Source organism: Diuraphis noxia, unplaced genomic scaffold (genome assembly GCF_037042655.1).
Source record: "Diuraphis noxia isolate RWA-SAM2 unplaced genomic scaffold, SU_Dnox_SAM2 contig0004, whole genome shotgun sequence".
In the NCBI taxonomy this organism is placed as follows: domain Eukaryota; kingdom Metazoa; phylum Arthropoda; class Insecta; order Hemiptera; family Aphididae; genus Diuraphis; species Diuraphis noxia.
Window position 1 is genome coordinate 24,336,601 of NW_028301714.1, and position 23,295 is coordinate 24,359,895.

At 31.7% G+C, this 23,295-nt stretch overlaps 2 protein-coding genes across 3 annotated transcripts; one reads left to right on the forward strand and one right to left on the reverse strand.

Annotated features, from left to right (window-relative positions):
* Positions 1–553: 553 nt before the first annotated feature.
* Positions 554–5,848, reverse strand: LOC149055878 (uncharacterized). The gene has a single exon (XM_089226966.1). It carries the CDS (start codon positions 5,846–5,848, stop codon positions 554–556), a length of 5,295 nt encoding a protein of 1,764 aa, XP_089083092.1.
* Positions 5,849–15,353: 9,505 nt separating this feature from the next.
* Positions 15,354–22,814, forward strand: Dmtn (transmembrane and coiled-coil domain 2 protein Dmtn). 2 transcript variants are annotated; one of them, XM_015509825.2, is made up of 11 exons: positions 15,354–15,631; positions 15,742–15,901; positions 15,975–16,008; positions 16,067–16,204; positions 17,325–17,508; positions 17,583–17,730; positions 17,928–18,162; positions 18,318–18,362; positions 19,842–19,924; positions 19,984–20,137; positions 20,298–22,814. In XM_015509825.2, exons 4-11 carry the CDS (start codon positions 16,098–16,100, stop codon positions 20,962–20,964), a joined length of 1,623 nt encoding a protein of 540 aa, XP_015365311.1. In that variant the 5' UTR covers positions 15,354–15,631; positions 15,742–15,901; positions 15,975–16,008; positions 16,067–16,097; the 3' UTR covers positions 20,965–22,814. The 2 variants fall into 2 exon arrangements, with proteins under 2 accessions (XP_015365311.1, XP_015365312.1); XM_015509826.2 differs by lacking the exon at positions 15,742–15,901.
* The last annotated feature ends 481 nt before the right edge of the window (positions 22,815–23,295 follow it).

Here is a 23,295-nt window from a genome sequence, read left to right on the forward strand (position 1 = left end):
AACGATCTCGACTATCTTAATGACCGGTGATCGATCGATAAAGGCGATATCCGACATCCTCCCCCTAGTAAGACGTGCACGTCTTACTACAAAACAATGCTAGCTCGACGACTTCAGGCTGCTGTAAGTGACTGGGTGACATTGGACCCGTTTTGACCGATGAAATTGGTTTAAAAACCCGGAAGGTTCAACATAAAATAATACAACGAAAGAAAAAATAAATAAATAAATAAAAATAAATAAATAATAATACAAAAAAATTATCGAATTCCAAATATTATACAATTCAAATGCCAGGGCTTATAAATACAATATTTTCAATATGCCCTTAATTTTCTCTGGCATTTATCTATAATACATGTCCACTTTCTCCCGTGAATCATAAGCGAAGTGCCTAGTAAAAAAAAAAAAAAAAAAAAAAAATGTATACTGTGGAGGAGTCAGTGACGGAGGAAAAAAAACCAAAAGGGGTAGATAAAACAAAATATGTATAAATAAATAGAATAATATAACGCGAACCCCAACCAAGGCAAACTAAATAGGCGGTAGTTCCCTAGAGATTGGTGGGAAGTTTGACAACCTTTACCACCGGACGGGTAAGGATACCTGTAGCGGTTCGGAGTCGAACGACTCGGACGACCTGGTCAGCGCCTGGTAATACTTCGATCACGCGGCCCATACGCCATTTTAAAGGCGGTGTTTGAGCGTCCTTTATCACAACCATATCATCCACTTCTATGTTGGGGACGTCATCAAGCCACCGACTCCGCATCTGGAGCGTTTGGAGATATTCATTTCGCCAACGACGCCAAAATGCTTGGACACATTGATTGACCAATTTCCACCGCTGTACCCAGGGACGCGTTTCATTTGGAATTTCCGATTCTGGGACAGCAAGTAATGGTCTGCCGATCAGAAAATGGCCTGGAGTTAAGCATTCGAGTTCGGCGGGATCGGACGAAGCGGGAGTAATTGGCCGAGAATTTAAAATGGCTTCACATCTACACAAAATTGTTCCAAATTCTTCGATTGTGAAGGTGTGCTCCCCCATTATGCGAAGTAACAATGTTTTGGATGAGCGCACTGCGGCCTCCCACAAACCACCGAAATGAGGGGCACCCGGAGGGTTAAAGTGCCACGTACAATGAACACTAGCTGTCAGTTGGTCGCGATACGATGGGTCATTGACCAGAGTGCGAAGTAGATTATTTGCCCCAACAAAATTCGTACCGCAATCGCTGTAAATATCGGTAGGCAGACCCCGGCGAGCCACAAACCGCTGTAATGCTGCTATAAACGCCTCGGTACTCAAATCTGATACATACTCTAGATGTACCGCTCGGACCGTGAAACACACAAAAACGGCAAGATACATTTTGTACTGGCGTGGCTTCCTGAGCCGGTTCTCTTTTACTGAAAAGGGACCTGCGTAATCCACTCCGACCCTCGCAAACGGATGGCATTCTGTCACTCGTGCAGATGGTAAATCCGCCATTATTGGCTGAGGGTTTCTGGCCGTAATGCGTACGCACGTGATACATCGGCTAATGATCGTACGGATCAATGTGCGTACCGATAATATCCAATACTGACGACCAACCAACGAAGAAACGATCTGTGGACCACTGTGACCTGTGATGTCATGCCAATGCCGAATTAATAGGACAGAAAAATGTGAAGTCTTTGACAGCAGCAATGGGTGTTTTTGGTTATCAGACAAATCCGATCTTGATAACCGACCGCCAACTCGTACTAAATTTTCACTATCGAGGAACGGACGCAAACGCGCCAATAGTCGTGCCGAGGGCGCTTGCCCCTGCGACAATTCACGGATCAACATACTGAAATGAAAACGTTGCGACGACCGCGCAATCAGGAGTGCTGCCTGGTCGAGCTCTTTCCGGGATAGATACCCATTATAAACTGGTTGCTTTTTGCATCGCGTGATGAACCGGAGCATACGGGCAGTGGTTCGAACTGCTTGAACATAAGTGGAAAAACGCTCATACCACTCAAATTCTTCTTGTATAACCAACACCTTCGATGATTGAATCCTAAATTCAGGCAATTGATCGGCGGTATTAATCGGTGTATACTGGTTCCATTGTTGAGATGACAGATACAGACATGGTGGACCGTTAAAATAGAGATCATGTTTAATGAAATCTGACGGAGTAAGTCCCCGTGAACAACAATCCGCTGGGTTGAAGGCTGATTCTATATAATGCCACTGGCAATTGGGCACGAGAGAATGAATTTTGTAAATTCGATTAGATACAAATACCTTAAATGAATCATGTGGATACTTTAACCAACTTAAAACCGTCGTGGAGTCCGACCAAGCATGTACGTCAAGGATCTGTAGTTTGAGGCTTAATGTGACGATCAGGCGAGCCATCCATCGAGCGAGCAAAAAGGCGGCACAGAGTTCCAGTCGTGGAATGGTAATTGACTTCACTGGTGCAATTTTAGATCGTGCTCCCAGCAACGAAAGCGTAGAACGACCCGACGAATCCACTGCTCTGAGATACACCACGGCAGCATATCCGATTGACGACGCGTCACAAAACCCACATATTGAACACTGCATGTTTCGGCGTGTGCCTAAGAATCGAGGGATGCGGATACATTTCAGATTGGGCAGGTCAACAACGTACTTGCGCCAAGGCTCCGCAATCTCTGGAGGCAGTTGCTCATCCCACGAAAGCCCGGCTTTCCACACACGTTGGATCAATGTTTTAGCGAAAAAGGTGACAGGCGATAAGAGTCCCAGCGGATCGAACATCCGCGCTATCAATGACAACATACCGCGTTTCGTGGAGACGTGTTGTTCGGGTTGAAGGTTATACACAAATGCATCTTCTTGGTGAGACCATTGTAATCCCAATACTTTCGTCCCGATGCCAGCAGAATCATCTAACGACAATGGTTCGCATGTCCTGTCCTCGAAAGGAACCTTATCAAGTATGGCGGGCGTATTACTGGCCCACTTTTTCAAATCCATACCAGCGCCATTTAGAACCTTAATAAGACCATCTTGAAGGGAAAGGGCGTCATCTTCCGTGTCACCACCTACGCAGATGTCGTCTACGTATGTTTGATATAATAATGCTTCTTTTACAAAAAGAAAATTATTACAGTCTTGCTCTGCAATGGACTGAAGTACCTTGATCGCGAGGTAGGGGGCACAGTTGACTCCATAGGTGACAGTATTAAGCTCATATGCTTGCAACTTTTGTTCAGGCGACGATCTCCACAATATATGTTGATACCGCCGATGTGATGGAAGCACGGACACCTGACGGTACATTTTGCTTATGTCGGTTGTGAAGGCAAAACGGTGGACACGATACAATAACAAAACATCCACAACATCGCGTTGTAATTTCGGTCCCGGGAGCAAGCAATCATTCAAAGAAACACCCGAAAACGACCTCGCGGAAGCATCAAATACTACACGTATTTTCGGATCGATATCATTAGGACGGTAGACGGCATGATGGGGGATAAAGTAGTCACCATCGGAATTGGCTGGGGACATATGTCCCAATGTCAGATACTCGGACATAAACTCACAATATAATCGCCGAAGACAAGAGTCATTGGCCAATTTCTTCTCCAAATGCTCGAAACGCTTCTCAGCCAAGGCACGTGATCCTCGAAATGTGTCACCGGAAATAGAATGACGGAACAAAAGTGGTACACAAAACCGACCCGAACTATCACGAGTACATCCGTCACGGAATATAGATTCGCATTGTCCTTCTTGCGTAAATTCTTCAGGTGCTGCGTCTGGTTCTTCGAGGGCCCAGAACCTCTCCAGCAATGTTTCCACCGATGTAGTCAATGATGCGTGACATGATATTAAAACATTAGGTAGCGATGTTGGGACCGGTCCTATGACAGTCCAGCCAAATACGGTTCCGAAGGCCACCGGAAAAGCATCACCAACCGACACACGCTTTCCGTTTAGAATTTGAGCAAACAGATCCGCACCTAATAAAACATCAATAGTACCAGGATTGATGAACGATGGATCAGCTAAAGCAAGGTGTTTGTATCTTTCTGCAATTGAATGTGGCAATGGATGCCGTGGCATCTCAGCCGTAATTGACGGGAACACCCACGCATCGAAGTTGAAGATTGGATCCGGTGAAAATCTTGGTTGGGCCTGACAATGGACAATTCCCAGAACGTTTTGTACCGAAACACCACCAAGGCCGGACACAGGAGCTGTCCATCTACGCATCTGGAGTCCTAAACGATTTTTACACTCCAAGGTAATTGCACTAATTTGTGAGGCTGAATCGATAAGCGCTCGCACCGTATGCATCACACCGACATTATCAGGCATATGGATGAGCGCTGTCCCAAGAATAACAGAAGGCGACGTATTTTGACCAAGACATGACGATGGGGTGGCAATGTCCGATTGTCCCTCCTTTGAGGAGTTCTCTTCCTTTGAAGGCGCTGTAGATCCGACTGAATGCAATAGCGAATGATGCCATCGTGAACACTGACCACATACATTCGAGGATTTGCACTTGGTTACCCAATGACCGGGGCGCAGGCACCGAAAGCATATCCGCTGATCTCGCGCCCAATCGTTACGCGCCTTTTGCGTCCAACCTTTGAATTTCGGGCATGACGTTAGATCATGAGTACCCTTGCAACATTTGCAAAACTGTGCTGCTTTGGGCGGGTTGTTGCTTGTAATCATAGAAGTGTGCAGCGGCGGCTTCCTCGCATTATATGACGCAGTCTTAGTAACTTTGTGAGAGTTTGATTGTTTCGATGTAGACTCCCGTGGAATGCATTCCAATATGGCCACACGTGATTTTATAAACGTCAATAAATCTTTTACTGTAGGGAAACCGTTGGATAATTGCGCTTCGAATAATTTAATGCTGTAAATAGGTAAGCACCGTGAAGCTATTGAAAATAATATAAAATCGCCTAAATTTGGTATATTCAGGGATTCGAGTAACGACACACCTTCATCAAATACCACCAATAATCTGTTCAACTCGGGTAGGTTTTCTGAGGTAGCTCGTTGTGCACTTAACAATTTTTCAATTAAGGAACATGCAACCAGACGGGGTTTGTGGAATCGTTCCTCAAGAGTGGACCACGCCAACTTGTAATTATGATCTGATACCGGAATTCCGCGGATAGCGTCTCGGGCTGCCCCTTTGCAACATCCCACCAAGTAATAAAACTTATCAATATTTGACAAATGTTCTCGACGATCTACCGATGTAATAAAACGATCGCGAAAAGTTATCCACTCATAAATGTCACCCTCGAACGTGGGCAACGGGATTTCGGGCAGGCGGGCAGGCTTGAAGACTGGAACGCTATCAGATCGGAGAGAACCTGCATTGTTAGATCGTGCTTCACTTGGGTTCACATCCACAACCACATTGTCAGGAACCGCTTGCTCGTCTGATTTTGGAACATTCTGATCGACATTATTCAGCGACGCCTGTGAACCGCCGTGCGTGGACGCAATAGTTTGATCGGGACAATATTGCATAAAGCGATTAGCTGTTGCCTTAGCAAAAGAAACCAAATTGAACATCTCGACGCCCTCCATGTCGGGGTATTCACTGTCCCGGTCCAAATCCATCAAATGATTTAAAAACGCTTCATCTTCAATGGTGAACGACGCTAACAACTGATCTAGTGTTTCTACCATAACTAATAATTGAGGCACTACCGACGTATCTTCCGCACTACGGATAGCCAAATCGTAAACTGACCGAATTTTATTCATGTAACCCTTGCGTTTTACTTCGCATTGACGGACCAACCGCCTGGCTCGTGCTTCATCGCCGCTCGAAGCCATGATGTAGGTTTACACAAAAGGGGGAAAAATAAATAACTAAATGGACGCAAAAAAAAAAAAAAAATCAAATGAATTAATGCAACACAAGTGCGTTTTGCGCAAAATATTAACTAGCGGACTAACAATCGCAAAGAAAATCAAAATAAATTAAACGCGACAAGAGGCACGGTTGACGCGAAATAATAATAAAATTATTAAACGTTGATTAAATAATTGAATACGAATAGTACGATTTTCGCAAATTAATAGCAAAATAGATATTAACGCAAAATAAAAATAATTTAAACGTAAACCGCAATGCGCAAAATAATAATAACAAAAATAAAAAATAAACACGCAAAACCAAAAAATATTACGAGAAAAATAAACGCGTTTTTACGCGAAATATAAATATACCAAATTATTAATCGCGAGATAAATGCACGGAGCGCGACAAATACGCGCGCGGTTTACGCGAAGTAATAATCAAAACACGAAAATAACCGCTTTAAGCCAAATAATAAATAAAATTATTAATCACAGATCAAAATAAATAAGACACGACCAAGCTGAATAAATAATTTAAAAAATATTATTAATCGTAGTATGAATTGTTTAAATACCAACGATACGCGCGTCTTACGCAAAATGATGATAGAATCAACTGATAATCGTAATAATCACAATAGTCGCAAATGAAATACTTATAGTACGACAATACGCGCGTGTACGCGAGATAAAATAAGTTAACAGTCACACAATTAAATAAGTAATACACAAGTTTACTTTATATAGAGCGCTATTTAAACGAATTAATAATTCAGAAATAATCAATCGTGTACAACTAAATAAGTCAGCACGTCGCTCACCCAGTAACGTGTGACCACAAATTAAAATAAATTTTCACCAATATTTACGCTTACCTTAGGACGAGCCCATTGATCATAAAAAATATAATAAACAAGATGTGGACGAAACCACGCTCTGCTACCAGAAATGTGGCACGAACCCTTACTGTCGACCCAGAGCCATCGACCGATCCGGCTACATTTAAATAATTTAATAATTGTGGCGTATACCTTACCACGGCGTATTCAAAACTTATCTCCTAGGCACTGCTCCAATCCACGAAGGAAGAAAGAGGACACTTTACAAATATAATGGAGATTGAATAATAAAAAAAAAGTAAATAAATAACACGCAAATACTGTGTTTTTAGATACGGGCACAAAGCGCCGCCGTACTATTCAAAATAATAAATAATCAAATAATACAATAGAAATAATCAAATTTAAATATATAAATATATATCTGGGCGCCCAATTCAGTAATACAAGAATTGAACTAATTCAATAAATTTACATGAGACCTTGATGGCCTTAACCAAATAATACAATATTTAATATAATTAACGATACAAAGAGTACATACATACGATCTGGCACAATGAATGAATTCTTCGTATAAGAGTGTATAAAAGATCCATAAACGCCGCACAAATAACGGAAGGAAGAAGGATCAAATCCAACGTTGTCGGAACGCCACAACAAACAACGCGTGTCAATATAAATTGATACGCGGTTGAAATATTACACGCTGCAAATTATAATAAAGAAAGGCCTTTCGATGTGCATTTATTAGCACCTTCACATCGGCGACCACTGTCCGACTACGAATGTCGGGCGACAACTACTATTCATGTCCGACTCGCCGGTGACACCGTCACACCCCGGTAAAGATAATGGACGAGCGGACGAGTGGCGAGTGGGGAGTCTAGAAGGTTCTAGAACGATCTCGACTATCTTAATGACCGGTGATCGATCGATAAAGGCGATATCCGACAAATATAAATATAGTATTATATAGTAATATAAATTTAAGTAAGTTTACCTTGTTCAAATACTTAAATAATAATATAAAATGTAATATAGGGAATAAATTAATACATTATTGAATCATTCATTAATTATACTTAAAATCTTGATCCACAAATTATTTTTAAATCGTTAAAATAGCTAAATTATATTATTCATTTTAGCACTTATAAGAATATTGAACAATTTAATTAATATGGTACCAAATTGCTGGCCCAATATTACTAAATATCCAATGTACTAGTTAAAGAAATTTTTTTTTAAATTAATATCTTTGATTCTTCAACCTTCTGTTTTATCATTTCGAGGTTTCAATGTAATAAATATACCACAAATAAGTAATTCTATACAGTGTGATACAGCGTGATATATACCTACCTATACTATATTTAATATTTATCTATTATGTAAATGTAAAATTATGAAGACTAAGAAGTGCGCGATATTATAAAGTCAGTTATTATTATCTTACAATTTTAGATTCTGAACGAAGTGATGAATGTATTGATTTTACAATGATGCGTTTTTTTTTTGTGTCTAGTCGAAATAATGCTTCAATTTTAAACTTTGGGGGTGGTTTCTGATATAAAAGTGAATATCCTTGGTGCATCATAAAGGTCAAAAGTTAACATTTTCCAACAGTTTTAAAAAAAAATCGAGAAAAACAAAAAAAAATGACAGAAAAACGAGAATTTTTACGCAAAACCAGTTTTTGACCAAATCGATTTTTTTATATGGTTGTAATTCAAAAACTAATGACTGTAAATACTTGAAATTTTTACCAAATGTTTATGTTAGGTATATCTATATATAGTTTAATTTTCAAAATTTTTTGACTTTTTTTGAGTTATTTATAGAGCACTGAAATTTTTCTGAAAATTTTTTTTTTGAAGTGCTGGTAAAAAAATGTTGGACGACCAAAAAAATTTGAAAATTTAATACAAAGTTTCTCATAAGTTATTCTTATAGTGATTAAAAAATTATAAAAATACATAGGCACAATTTTTTTTATAAGCATTTAAAATTCAAATTTTGACTAAATACGTAAAAATTACGAAAATTCGCAAATTATTTTAAACTACAAATTCTTAATGTATTTTCCTTTTATATCTAAGATTTGAGAATTTAATACAATGCTCATAATATATTTTTACAATAACAGTTGAAAAATAAAATAAATGCATAGTCACATTTTTTTTTACAAGCATTTAAAGTTCAAATTTTGACTAAATACGTAAAAATTACGGCAATGTTCAAATTATCTTAGATAGAAATTCATAAAAGTTTTTCTTTTTAATTCTAAGATTTAAAAATTTAATACAAGGCTACTAACATATTTTAACAATAGCAGTTGCAAAATAAAAGAAAAACATAGTCACAATTTTTTTTTACATGCATTCGAATTTTAAATTTGACAACATTCGTAAAAATCTCGAAAATTCGTAAATTATTTTATTCTAGAAATTCATAAAAAAATTGCCTTTTATATCTAAGATTTGAAAATTTAATACAAAGCTCCTAAAATATTTTTACAATAGCAGTTAAAAAAATAAAAGAAATGCATAGTCACATTTTTTTTTACAAGCATTTCAATTTTAATTTTGACAACATACGTAAAAATCACGAAAATTCTCAAGTTATTTTAAGCTAGAAATTCATAAAAAATTTTCTTTTTAAATCCAAGATTTGAATATTTTTAATAGTCCATAATATACCCTAGACAAATAAACCATCTCCGTTTAGAATCGTTTTTCGTATACAATCATCTGATCATTATAAACAATTTATTTTTCCTTAAACGTCGAATAAAAAAAAAACCAACGTAAAATAAAGAAAATTGTGTTTTTCACATAATTTTTTAACTTTTGTTGTTTTTTTAGCTCTCCCCTAGTTTTGCGCCTATGCTTGGAAGTTGAAATATTAAAAGCTACAATATAAATAGTTTGTTGTAAATTATGTATTGGTTAAATATTTATCTCATTGACTTAATTATATATAATATTTGGGGAACTAAAATATATTAACAATAATAATAATATATTTATATTTATAGTTAGATTATTAAACAACTCCCAGTCAAGTACCACTAGTGGCCCACTAGTAGTGGATGGCTTCTTATCTCATCTACTCATATTATTTATGGTTCTTGGCAATTTAGCATATATGTTTATTGTGCACCAATTTTACAGATTGTATATATTATTGTGAAAATGAAAAAAATATATAATCTGTATATAATATTTAAAACAATAATTGAAATGAGACATTTTTTATACATTTTTTCAGAAACGTGATAAGTATGTATAAAATACAAATTATATCTTTACATTAGTATAACATAATTTTAAACAAAAAATTATCATTTTATAATGTTTCACATCACACCTGAAAGCTTAAAACCTAGTAAAATAAATACAATTATTACAATAATTAATGAATGCATATATTGTTTATACAGTTGGCTTATGATTTGTAATATTTTACTATTCGTAAGTGTGATAGGTATATATAATATGATATAACGAATTTGATAGTTTTTTTTTTTTTTAACTTTAAGAAAGGAATAATGTGAATAAATGGTCAAATAATTATTCGCAATATAGATGATAGATAGATACTATGCGGCGATTGACTATTTTGTAATTGATATATTTTTAACTTTTATTGCACATCATAAAAATTATAAACCAATATGTATAAGCTATTTCTTTTAAGTTTTAATTATATGAAACCCATAAAGGTTTTTACGAAAAATGTTGAAGAGTCGGAAACGGAAAGCATACCTATAACAGCTATAATAACATAATAACCTAACCAAGGATACCAAACAATTTACTTTATACTTTTATAGTAATATTATAATGTTAACAAAATATGTTCATATATATATATATATATATATTTTTTTTTTAATTTACCATTGATTTTAAAAAGTACTGACAATTTTCCATTTTGACCTTCAAAAGCAACTACTAAATCCAGTTTTCTACAAAAAAAAATCTCCATCGAAGTAGATATTTGGACAATTTTTATACGACAACAAGTGTTTTCGGACACAAAAAGTAATATAAAAACATAATTTAAAAATCAATACATTTATCTCTACGCTCAGAATCAAAAATAAATAGAAGAATTTGGTGTATAATTTTGTTTTTGATTTCTAGAATTTTATTTCAAGAAAAGACAATAGGAAATCATTATGAATCAAATTCATGTTTTGATTGACCTTTTAGCCACATATTTCTGCTGTATTTTATTTTATTAGATTCATCAGCTACTAAGCCATTCATTTTAATTTATATTGTAATTCAGTAATTGCATATATTTTACATTATATTTAGTGCTTATATTAACGCTATACAACCATTTTTTGTCTCCATCTTACTAGTTACAACTGCTTACAAGTGCATAACATAGCAAATTTACGCTCAGTAGATCACGTTTAACTCCGTTAGTTTAAAAGGTAGAGTAAATCGACCTATTATGAAACTTGATGTGAAGAACATTAAGTATCTGTGTTTGTATGTGGGTTTTTACCATAGCTAAGTTTTTAAGTGAGTTATGAGCATTTTAAATTTACGCTTTTTATATACGCATAACTTGTTACAAAATTGAACTATCGTAAAAAATCAACATACAAACACAGATAATATTCTTAACATCAAGTTCCAGAATAGGTCAATTTACTCTAATTTTTAAGGTAACGGAGTAAAACGTGATCTGCCAAGCATAAAGTTGCCATGCTACGCATTTGTAAGACGGAGACAACTATATTATGTGTGTAGCGTCCTCTTAAGTTGTATACCTCTTTTCCCTTTTAGGAAGTTTATGGTATCGATGATATTTGATTTGTGGTCTGTTTGCATGTTTTCTCATAGTAAATTAGGATACCTATATGTTGTTTATTTTTCAAGTTTTCGAACTAATTTATTGTATTATTAATAATGCTATTCCATATAAATCAATAATAATAAATATTATGTTATATTGTTGGAGGTTATTCATCATGATAAATTGTGCTAAAATGAAGAGTTCAGTTTCAATTTAAAGAATTTCACGGTAAAGTATAAAGTATAAAATATTAAAATCACTCGAGTTCCTAAAACCCAAATATTAACGATTAAAAACCATAAAATTTACTATAAAATAATACTTTAAGGAATTAGGTTTAGGTACAATAGGGAAATGTATGTAATTACTTTAATAATGTACATATTAATATGCAAGGTATTAAACTATTAAAGTCTAAAAGGTAACTGTGCGCTAACTATGTGTATGGTTACGGCTCTACTGTTCCCAAACAAGTGGGAGTTTTGTGCCTAAACAAGTTGTCTTTTTGGTATTTGTGCACAAACCAATACCGCCTAGTACGATGGGTTTTCGAATACAAAATTATAGAAGGAACCTTGTCTGGCGCCAACGACCCGAGAAACCGCATCCTCTTTTCCCTTTGGACGTTGGCAGCGGTTTACTTCACGGTTCACCGCACTTAATAATACCTACCACGAATCACGATGACTTCATGACATCGCGGTGTTACGATTCCGTATTATCACTATTAGTTACAATGATTTACTATCACAGCATTAGAAAAATTGTTTTCTCTTCTTTTACGCGTTCATAAACACGTAGATCCGTCGAATCACGGAATAATAATAATAAATATTAGGTAAATGACATTCTCCAATCTCCGCTGATCCAATTGCCATTATCTTAATATACATAAGGTATACTGTCGTTATTTTCCCATTTTATATTCGCCTGCTATAAATCTCAGAATGATTTGTGCACAGTCAGCTATATTATCATTTATATTAAGACCTAAAAAGTTGGATTTTTATCTATTGTTCTATCGTTCGATGTGTCAATTTCATGATTTCCACGTTAGTGTGTTACACTACAATACATAGACATTCATATTTAGAATTGCATAGCCCTCGAGTGACAGATTTAAGCCACTCAATATAAAAAGTTAACAAACACTAGGTATTTATACATTATAGTTTATATTTATTTAATTTAAAAGAACATCTTGACTGTTTGGTTATTGACGAACACATTGCTTAAATTAGGTAGGTATACGTTATTGTTAATTGTTATATTATGAACCTACGTGTTAACAAAAACAAAAATTAATAATACAGCTGATGTTTTTTTATTTACAATAAATCCAGTGGAACATATAATATAAACCGAATTCCGGAAAAAAAAACCAAAATGATAATGTAATCACGGAATATAATTTATTCATAAATCCGAGACGGATTCTCACTCGAATAATAAGCAGCTTTAATTTTAATTTAAACAATAACTTTGGTCACTTTTACCTGTAAGGGTTCAGCTAGATGTTCACAAGACGTCGTAACCACAGGATTGATTTTAAGAAGAAATCAAGTTCTAAGAATAGCAGGAAAATCAAGTGAACTGTTTTTAGTACATCTCCATGTATATTATTGTATTCTGGCATATTTTAAAGTACTCATATAAGATATAACCATTGTGACAAATCTTATCTGAACCCTTATTTGATTTAATAATTTCCATTACAATATATATTAAATCTAGAACTTTGAAAAATACTTTACATGAATCAAGACTCAAGAATGTAATGCAGCAAGGTCACAGTCAGCACAATGACCAATAGTGTATTTCCATAATGATCTTACCTAACATATTCCCTCAACTACCTATATATTCATATATTTTTTTTTTTTTTATTAATTAAAGGCTTCAAATACAAAGGTTTATTAGCCTACAATGGTTTACATGTATTATGTATATTCATATTATATAGCCCTAATTTGCTATATAAATTGGAAAAATAAATAAATATCTTTGTAATAAATTGGACGAAAAAAGTAATATATTGCATTATATTTTGTGATTATATTAATATCTAATTCTCTAATTATATTATAATTTTGGTGTTTTCCGTTGGTTTTTTTTCGTATACCTATAAACCATGTATCTATAAAAGTTCTAAAATAAAAATTGAAATGTATAACTTAATTTAACCCAATTTATATATTTTTTAAACTTCATTGTGAAAATTCCTTATGTACCTACATGACTATTTAATCTAATTGTGAATTAATAACCATGATGTTAAAGCTGTAACAATCTAAAAAAAGAGCCTAAAATCAGGAACGGCGCTGAGATTTGCGGGGCCCCCGGCAAAATAAATAACAGTCACATTACATATTATCCAAACTAACTAATCTCTGAACAATATAAAATATCATTTAAGAACTACGGGGCCTTGATTATAATTATAAAATCGCGGGGCCCGGGGAAACTGCCCCGATTGCCCCCCCCCATGCCTAAAACGATAGTATCAAACTGGGGATCCCATATACGTCCCGTATTCGAATGAAGTGTCCAGGAGTCCCGACATAAGTTTTGTTAATTGTTAAAATAAGTCCCCCCCAAAATTAACACCAATGTAAATTACAAGTATTTGCCTGTATTTTTAAAAATAAATCTGTGACGCGTATTTTTTAATTTTGTTTGACTGTTTGACAGTTAAACAAAATTGTGGAAATCACTAGTTTTTTGAGTTAGGTATAGACAAACATTTTCACAAAAAATTTAAAAACACTAAAATATCAATTTTAAGAATATTTATTTTTTCAAAAAATTAAATAACCTATATATAATATATATATATATATATATATAGAGAGAGAGAGAGAGAGAGTCCTATTTCCAGTGTTTTTCAATTGGTTTGTCGCCGGATAAGTCAAATGAGTCGTGAAGTACTTATTTAATAACATAATACTTTTGATTAACAAATAACAAAATATAAATAGTAATACCGTTGGAGAGAATATGAATACAGATATAAAGACAATTCCTAAACAGGAAAAAAATGTTTCACTTCCTATAAATGCCTCATTGAGTTTTAAAGTGCAATCAGAAAATTCTTCAAAACAATTCAGATGTGTGTCACTGAATATGAAATATTTTAATAGTATATCGCCTATGATATTTTATTGGTTTAAATATAAATATGCAAAAAAAATACTTCGTTTAAGGAAGCGTCCTCTTTTAGTCGGTTTTCATAGGTGCGACAAAACAAAGAGTTTTTTCTATGTTACCTGCCCGAATGATTCATCTGTTCAGCATATATCTGCATATCAAATTGGTAGATGTTTTTAATTTAACTGTCCTAGAAAGTGTTGCAAAAAATGTATTAATTATTATATAGGTAAATTAAAATAATTTTTTTTTTTGTTTATATCGCGATCGTTTTTAGAACTTTCAATAGGAACATAATTTTTCGACAAAAATCTTAAACTTGAGTAGGTAGTTGAGTGGGAGCTTAACTAGATTTTCCGATTTTTTAAAATTGTCGTTATAAACAACACGTTATTACTTATTGACTACCTTAAATAATTTGACTCTGAATTCTGAATTCTGATGACCTGATTACAGACATTACAGTCATATTTTATTATTATAATAAAGTTGATAGTTCACGGGTTCAAGAGCTCACACAATTTCGTGCTAAACATTATTGTTATTTAATATTTATTATCATTCGGAATTTTTTATTGCGAGTATTACGAGCAGACAGATGGCGCTGGGACATCGTACGTTTCGTAGCCGCCCACCGACAGTGAGACGATCATCTGATCGTGATTACTTATCTGACGCAGAATTTCGCCTTTTGTCTGTTGTCGTTTCGCGATAGGTACAAGGTGTTGCTGTGTGCTGTCTTATGATTTTTCTCCGCTGCAAATAAATACACGAACAACGAATAAACAATATAAACAGACAAGATCCTCGTAATTTGGGGTTGTATTATAATTGTTTCCCAGCCATGGATGTTTCGTCGTCTACCCCGAACGTATTGTCAATAAGCTTCACTTCAAAATGCTGGCGTTAGTCCTGCAATTTAAATTTACAGTCATGCAATCATGACGTCCGAGTGAGTAGAAAAAATGTTCTGGTCCCTATTCCGTTGGGCATCGCAATCCAAATTACAATTTGTTTCAACCCGGTAACAGCAGCGTTAGACGTTGTGGTTTTCTTTTTAAGGTCAACCGGTTGTCAAAACAATCGATTAGTTTCAGTCTGATGATCTCTATTGATCTGAAAAGAAATCTGCACAATCTAACAAATTTGCTGGAACTCTTGGTACAATACCTGGTTTTGCATAGCCCTTTACACCTGTTGGCACTTGGCATTGGCTTAGTTTGTAGGGATTCTTTGTTTTTATTGAATTTTGAGACAACTAAACTCAAGGTTATTTCCTGCTTTTAATGTTGCAGGATCCAGTTTGTACGTGGGAAAATTAAATTGCATGTAAGATGTTGAATCATATTATTATTCACTTGAATATACATTTTTTTATCATTTTTAGAGTTTTTTGAGTTTAGTACAATACAATTTTTATGGATGCATTGACGCCTGACATTAGGATATCAAAGTCTAGTCGGAGTTTTTCTCCTTCACAAAATCCAATGCCTAAGATGGCTAATAAACCATGGAATGCTGCTACGTATGTATACAATTAAAAAAGATATATATCTACTTTTTAAATTGATCACAAAATATACAATTTAGTAATTTTATTGCTTGTTGTTGTCATAACCAAATTGATACTAAATATTATTCTAAACACAAACAAACAAAACTTAATTCCTAAAAATTCCAAATTGTTTACTTCTCTTATTGAAAAAAGTTAAACAAGTGATACAATAAAGGCCCTTATAAAAAATAATAGTAAAGGACTTTAGCCAGTCTTAAAATAGTTAAAATTAAAATTATAGATTGCAATTTTATCTAATACAAAACATTGTATAAATCATTTCTGCTGCCTTTTTTTATTAATGAAATAATTTCTTATCTGTTTGTTGTACAATAAAAATTCCATAGGTATGATAACCATTATCCAGTAACTTTGATCCCATGTTATCTTGTGCAATGGTTTTAAGATAACTATTCACATTTCACGTTATTTACCTATAATTGTTCGTCAATTGTAAATGTCTAATGTTATTTCAGTTGCTGAGTTGAATGTGTTTCTTTTGTGAATGAATAGTTCTGCACAAAATAATATATTACCTATAAATTAAAGTATATATGATGATTACAATTTTAAATGAGACTTAAATATTCATTTAATTACCTTGATTAAAATTAATATGTTAATTTAATTTTAGTAGTTAAAAGTCTGCAGAATAATTGAAATACAATATTGGAATTTAATTAATTTAAAATAATTTTTATAAGGTCTAATTTTTCTATGTCAAGTTTACATGATTAATTTGGATGGGCTATGAACCTTACTATTAACAAAAACATAGTTATTTATTATTAAAATATTTTCTTTCATATTATAATATGTACCTTATATTTATATTAAAAATTTTATTCATAATTCATTAAATATTTAAATAATTGAATTTTCAAAATAAATTAAAACCAGTTATTTTAAGTCAAGTTTTGAATTATAAATAATTTGAAAATTTTTTTTATTAAATTTAAAAGTATTGCTATAAAGTACCATTATTTACAATAAAACAATATATTACTGTGATCATTTTATATCTATTTTCATAATACCAGAAAAAAATGTTAGTATATGTTTATAAATGTGACAAAAACTTTTCAATTAGTTTTTCTGCCGATGAAATTGCCATGAGTCGATGTAAATCACCTGTGGGATCATCAGGAAGTATTCGGGTTGTCCGTCATGAACGGGGAGGATCTGCAGACACAGGACTTATTAGACCTGATAATTTATCAAGTTACGCATCCAGCGAAGAACCAAATCAATCTGGCATTAATGAAGATGATGGCGTATGTAAAATAGATGAATACTACTACTGGATATTTACTATGAAATGAGAATAATAATAATTTTATACTTATAGGATTTATTTTATTCATATGGTGGTTACAATGGGGCTGAACTTACTGATGATTCAGATGGTACAAAAACCAGAGCAGCAATAGACCATGTCCGATCTAAAATTGTGCGTACCAAAGATTTGATACGAAGTGAACAAACAGCAAGAGATGGTATAAAATCTATAAAAATGATAAACAATTATTAATTATTTTTGATGAATTTATATTTGAATAGTGTTAGTAAAATAGTAAATCTCTCATTGAAATTCAGATGTTATATTAAAAAAAATTTGTTATATAAATTTACATAATAATTTTGAAAATAATGTATGTGTGTTATATTAATGTTTTAATATGTTTGCTTGTAGATAATGTCAATGAGTATTTAAAATTGGCATCAAATGCAGATAAACAACAACTAGCTCGTATTAAGTCAATATTTGAAAAAAAAAATCAAAAATCTGCTGTTGGTATATCACAATTACAAAAAAAACTTGAAGGCTATAATAAGCGATTAAAAGACTTAGAAACACATGGGCTCACCACATCACATCATTTGAAACAACCAAAAGAGATGTTAAGAGATGTTGGACATGGTCTTAGGTAAATATTTTACATACTGTATATTATGATTATAATTATTTTTTTTTTATTTATTAAGATTAAAATGTCTCAGCATATTTCATGCTATTACAAGTCAGTTTACAAATTACAGTTATAATTATTAAATTTATAGTAACTAATAATTTTTTTTCTAGGCATGTTGGCGGTAATATAAGAGATGGAATTTCTGGTTTATCTGGGTAAATATAAATGTTTTTTTTTAAATTAATTATATCATAATATTTTAGGTTATTTATTCTATGTTTTTATGCTATATTCATAAGATTTGGGTATCCCCCTTATTTTTTTAACCTAGAGAGACTTTTCACATTTAAATAATTACAAAACTATGTTACTAATGAAATTTTTATTTTAAACAAATGTATTGTTATATTATAACAACTAACACAACACTTGGTTTTTAGTTGATATTTAAAAAAATGTAAAAAGAATTGGTTTTAAAATTTTGGATTAGTAATTAATATAGGTAGTATTAAAATATTATATTTGAGATATTCAATTCTTTTGAAATTTGTATGTATTATTTTAACTTATTATCTTAAATTTCTATTTATTCAATGGTATGTTTCTTTAATATAAATTCATTATATTATAGGCAAAGAAATTTGGGATATTGGCAATTATTAAATTTTTCATTTGATTATGAAAAAAAATTGGCAAATAACTATCTGAACACTAATAATAATTACGTTAATAATCTATAATTGATTAAAAACACATATTTTATTATTGACATATAATTATTAATCATCATAACTGATTATTTATTGTTACATGGATTATAATTCAATTAAATTATTATTTTTTTTTTTTTATTAAGGGTTATAGATTAGTAAAACATAATTAAGTACATTGGAACACCAAGATAATTAACATACTTTATGACATTGTATGATTTATTAGTTGAATAAAAATTATCTTTATTGATGGTTCTATAGAATTGAAATTATTCTATAACATAAAAATTTTAGTCAGTGTAATGATTTAGACATAAAAGCAATTCAATTTTCTAAATTAATTTGTTTCGTATTAGACATTTCTTAATATAAGTATTAAGTAATTATTAAATTAAATTTTACAAAGTATGTATATTATATTATACTTTTAATCAATGATTATAATATGTATATTATAAATGATAATCGTTTTCAACATGTAAATTCTTAATTTCTAGTTTTGATTTTAATATTTTGAATGTGTTTTTAGTTTTAAGTTTCAACTGAACATTCGTGAAAATGGTCATCATTGTAAAAATATAATATTTAATTAAATATTACAGACTCTTGCCATGCAGCTAATATTTATAAAAATCATATTTTTGTTTTAAAAGTTTTTTCCATTATCTTACTGTTTTTACTTGAGTCTAAAAGTGTTGATTTAATTTTAGTATCAATATCAATTTTATATATAAAATTAAAATTTGATTAGAAATTACAAGTCTATTTCATACCAAATATTTCTCATAATTACAGTTTTAATATTATGGGTTTTTTTTAAATAAATATAAATTGTTTACTGTACAATTTTAGGCAAAAAGGCAATGTAACATAATAAAATATTTTTGACATAAATTATCTATTTTTGTTTTTAAACAGGCAGTTGGTTATAAATTATTTAACATCTTTACTAATTTCATTTTTGTTTTATTCCTTATTTAGATCAGTGATGTCAAAACCACGAGAATTTGCTCATCTAATTCGTAATAAGTTTGGTAGTGCTGACAATATTAATTCAATATCAAGTAAATATTACATTTATTTTTTGCTTCTAGAATGTTAATTTATAAATTATTTTATTAAGGATCAAGTGAGGCTGATCTAACTGAAGATAATAGTGATAAGCAGAGTGGTCGTAATCATCATGGTAGTGCTACTTTGCCAGGCGGTGTTGGACTTCATGCATCGACTGCCGGTGCAGCTGCATCACGTAGTGAAGACGGTGCTTCAGAATGCAGGTAAAAATTTTTGTTAATGTTCACTCATTTGGATCATAGGTAAATAATGTACAAAGCTTTTGGATATTTGTTTCATTGTAAATGTATAGGCGTAATATTGATCGTTTAGCAAATTATTAGTTATACATGAAGTTAATTACCATCATTTATTATTTTCTAGTTCTGTAACTAGTGAATCAATTCCACCACGAACAGGTCCTGGGGCACCACCACCTCCTGCATCTGCAACTACTTCTTTGGAACCAGTTTGGGCCGAATTAGATCATTTGCGCTCAAAAATGGAACACATTAAACAGTTAGTATCCAAAGATATTGCATCTTTAAACCATACCCTTCAGGAAGAACGCTTTCGTACTGAGCGGCTCGAAGAGCAAATAAATGATCTCACTGAGTTACATCAGAACGAAGTGGAAAATCTTAAACAAACTATCACAGATATGGAAGAAAAAGTGCAGTATCAAAGTGAGGAGAGACTTCGTGATATTCATGAAATGCTTGAAGCGTGTCAAACAAAAATGTCTAAAATGGAACATCAACAGGCTCAGCACCAACAGTATGTCACTTTAGAAGGATTGGACAATTCTAACGCTCGTGCATTAGTGGTCAAATTAATAAATGTGTTACTCACTGTGCTCCAGGTAGTTTTACTCCTAGTTGCCACTTTTGCTGGCATTCTGATGCCATTTTTAAGAACTCGTCTAAGAATAATTACTACAACTGCTGTAGTTGCTGGGTTATTCATCGCAGTAAAACAATGGCCAGACAGTGTCAGCCTAAGTGATTACCTCATTAAACATGGCAAACAAGCCCTGTTATCTGTTAAATAAGTTTCCTTTTTATTTAATTTTTTTTCAAAATTATATACACTAAATACACATCTATGTAAACTGGTGTGATAATTCTTTCAATTTAAGGCCAATTACCATGACAATTTATAATACAATATTGTGACAGTATTAAAGAGAAAAACAATAATGAGCATATCATCTTCATATTATAATATTCTTTATAAACTCATAGACAATATAAATAGTATATAACTTATTCTATCCTTCTCAACCTGCCATGACTATTATTGTTATTAAAACCATATTTTAAATTAATTTAATTGTTTTTTTTTTCATGTATAAAATGTATTATTTAAATTGTTTTATAATTGATTTATATGAGGGTTCAATGACACCCGTGGTGATAGTGGAGACAACGAAATGGTAGCACTGAAATTTATTGTAAGTCATATTGATAATTTTTTACTATAGCATATTTTTTTATTTACTTTTATATGTATTACATGTAATATTATTTTGCTTGATCCTCCTCCCTTTCCCCACGAATTGATGTAGTTTAGAAAGTCTTGTGATTTGTTTTATTTTTAATTTTTGTGTACATAAATGTAATCATGTATAATAATTATTTATCACATTATATAGAAAATGAATGCCTTTTGCGATCCAAATTTTAGTCATTTTTATTGTGTAACAAATAGTATTACACCTAATAAGTAAGTTATAATCTAAACAATTTTTCAAACTAATTAACATTGAAATATTTATGTATATGTTTTAAATATTTAAGTACTCACTACTTTGCTGTATTTAATTTTAAAGTTTTTATTTAACTTTATAATATGTTATAATTTAATGGTCCATTTAAAAAAATTTGTTTTTATTTTTTTATTTTTCAATTTAATTTGTTTTTTCTGTATTTAATGTGTAGTCATATTCTTTGATTTCCATAGCCCAGCTTACATACAGTATAAAAGTTATAAACTATTTTTTAAAAGTAATAATAACATCTACTTTAGAGTCTTAACAATCCAACACTCGGGGACCATTATTACTGCCAGATTATCAAAAGTTTTTAAAAAAAATCAGATAAAAAAAATGAATTTATTTATTTTCATTACAATTGAAAATATAACTGCTGGAAATTTCAATGATACCTAAAATATAAAATTAAAGCTGGCAATCACAACAAATTCTGGTTTTGTGTATTTTGGCTTAATGAGTGCCGTTTTATCATGATTCTACTGTATCTCATATTTATTTCAAACCTTTGAAATTTCTTTTTGTATGTAAAATGTAGTTTCATAGCATAAATGTATGAGATTCAATATATATTTGAAATTAAAAATATAATGAAAAAATATTGGCTGATTTATGTATTTATGTACAATGTGTTATGTGATTATTTCTAAAAATTCAATTTAAGTTGTACAAATCATCGCACATTTAAAGTTACCCTATATTATTGTATTATTTATCTGTTCTATATTATTTGCTCATTTATCATATTATCCCCGTCCAATGCTTTTGTAAGTCTGAGATAGTATGTTTAAGCAACATAAGTTTGTGTAGCCTGGTAATTATCTAGTGTTCTTCTGTATTGACTTTGAATTTATTTATTGTTGGCAAGTTCCTGATTTTTAATTTAAATTATTAACTTCCTGAGTTAACATAATATAATATAATATAAATGTGATAATACCCAATGAATATTCGTTGTTAAACCCATTTAATATTTTTGGTTTAATTTTCAATGTTAATTTTATATGTTCATTAAAAATATGTCAATGTTTATTGATGTTTATTAATTTCAAAAAAATTATTACTGTATGATCTGATTATTAAATGTCTAATTGATGTATATATTAAACATTTTCAGTTTGAAAAATTAATTGTTTGATATTTTTTCCCCTTACATTATAAATCTTTTGAAATAGGCAGGTATCTAATGACTCGCAAATTTTAAGACATAAAATAAATTCTGTGTAAATTGCAATACAGTGCAAGTTTTATATTTATATTTTTCTTAGGTTATTATGCCAAGACAACAATACCAAATAATGGTAATGATTACAATTTGTAGGCTATTATCTCCTATAAGATTAATTTTATAATATGTACACAAATGAACAAACATTTTAGTGGTATCGTTTATTAGGTACTTACCTACTTATTGTTGTTTCTTAAATTTGAGCATGTGTAATTCTGTAATGTTGGACTAGACATATAATAAATATAAATAAAATATTATATTAGGTATAACAGCTAATACAATTCTACTTTAAACATTGCGTGTACAATGTACTAAATTTGTACGTATTATTCCGTCATTATACTAACTCATTTAATCGAATTTATTGGAACATTGGAAGA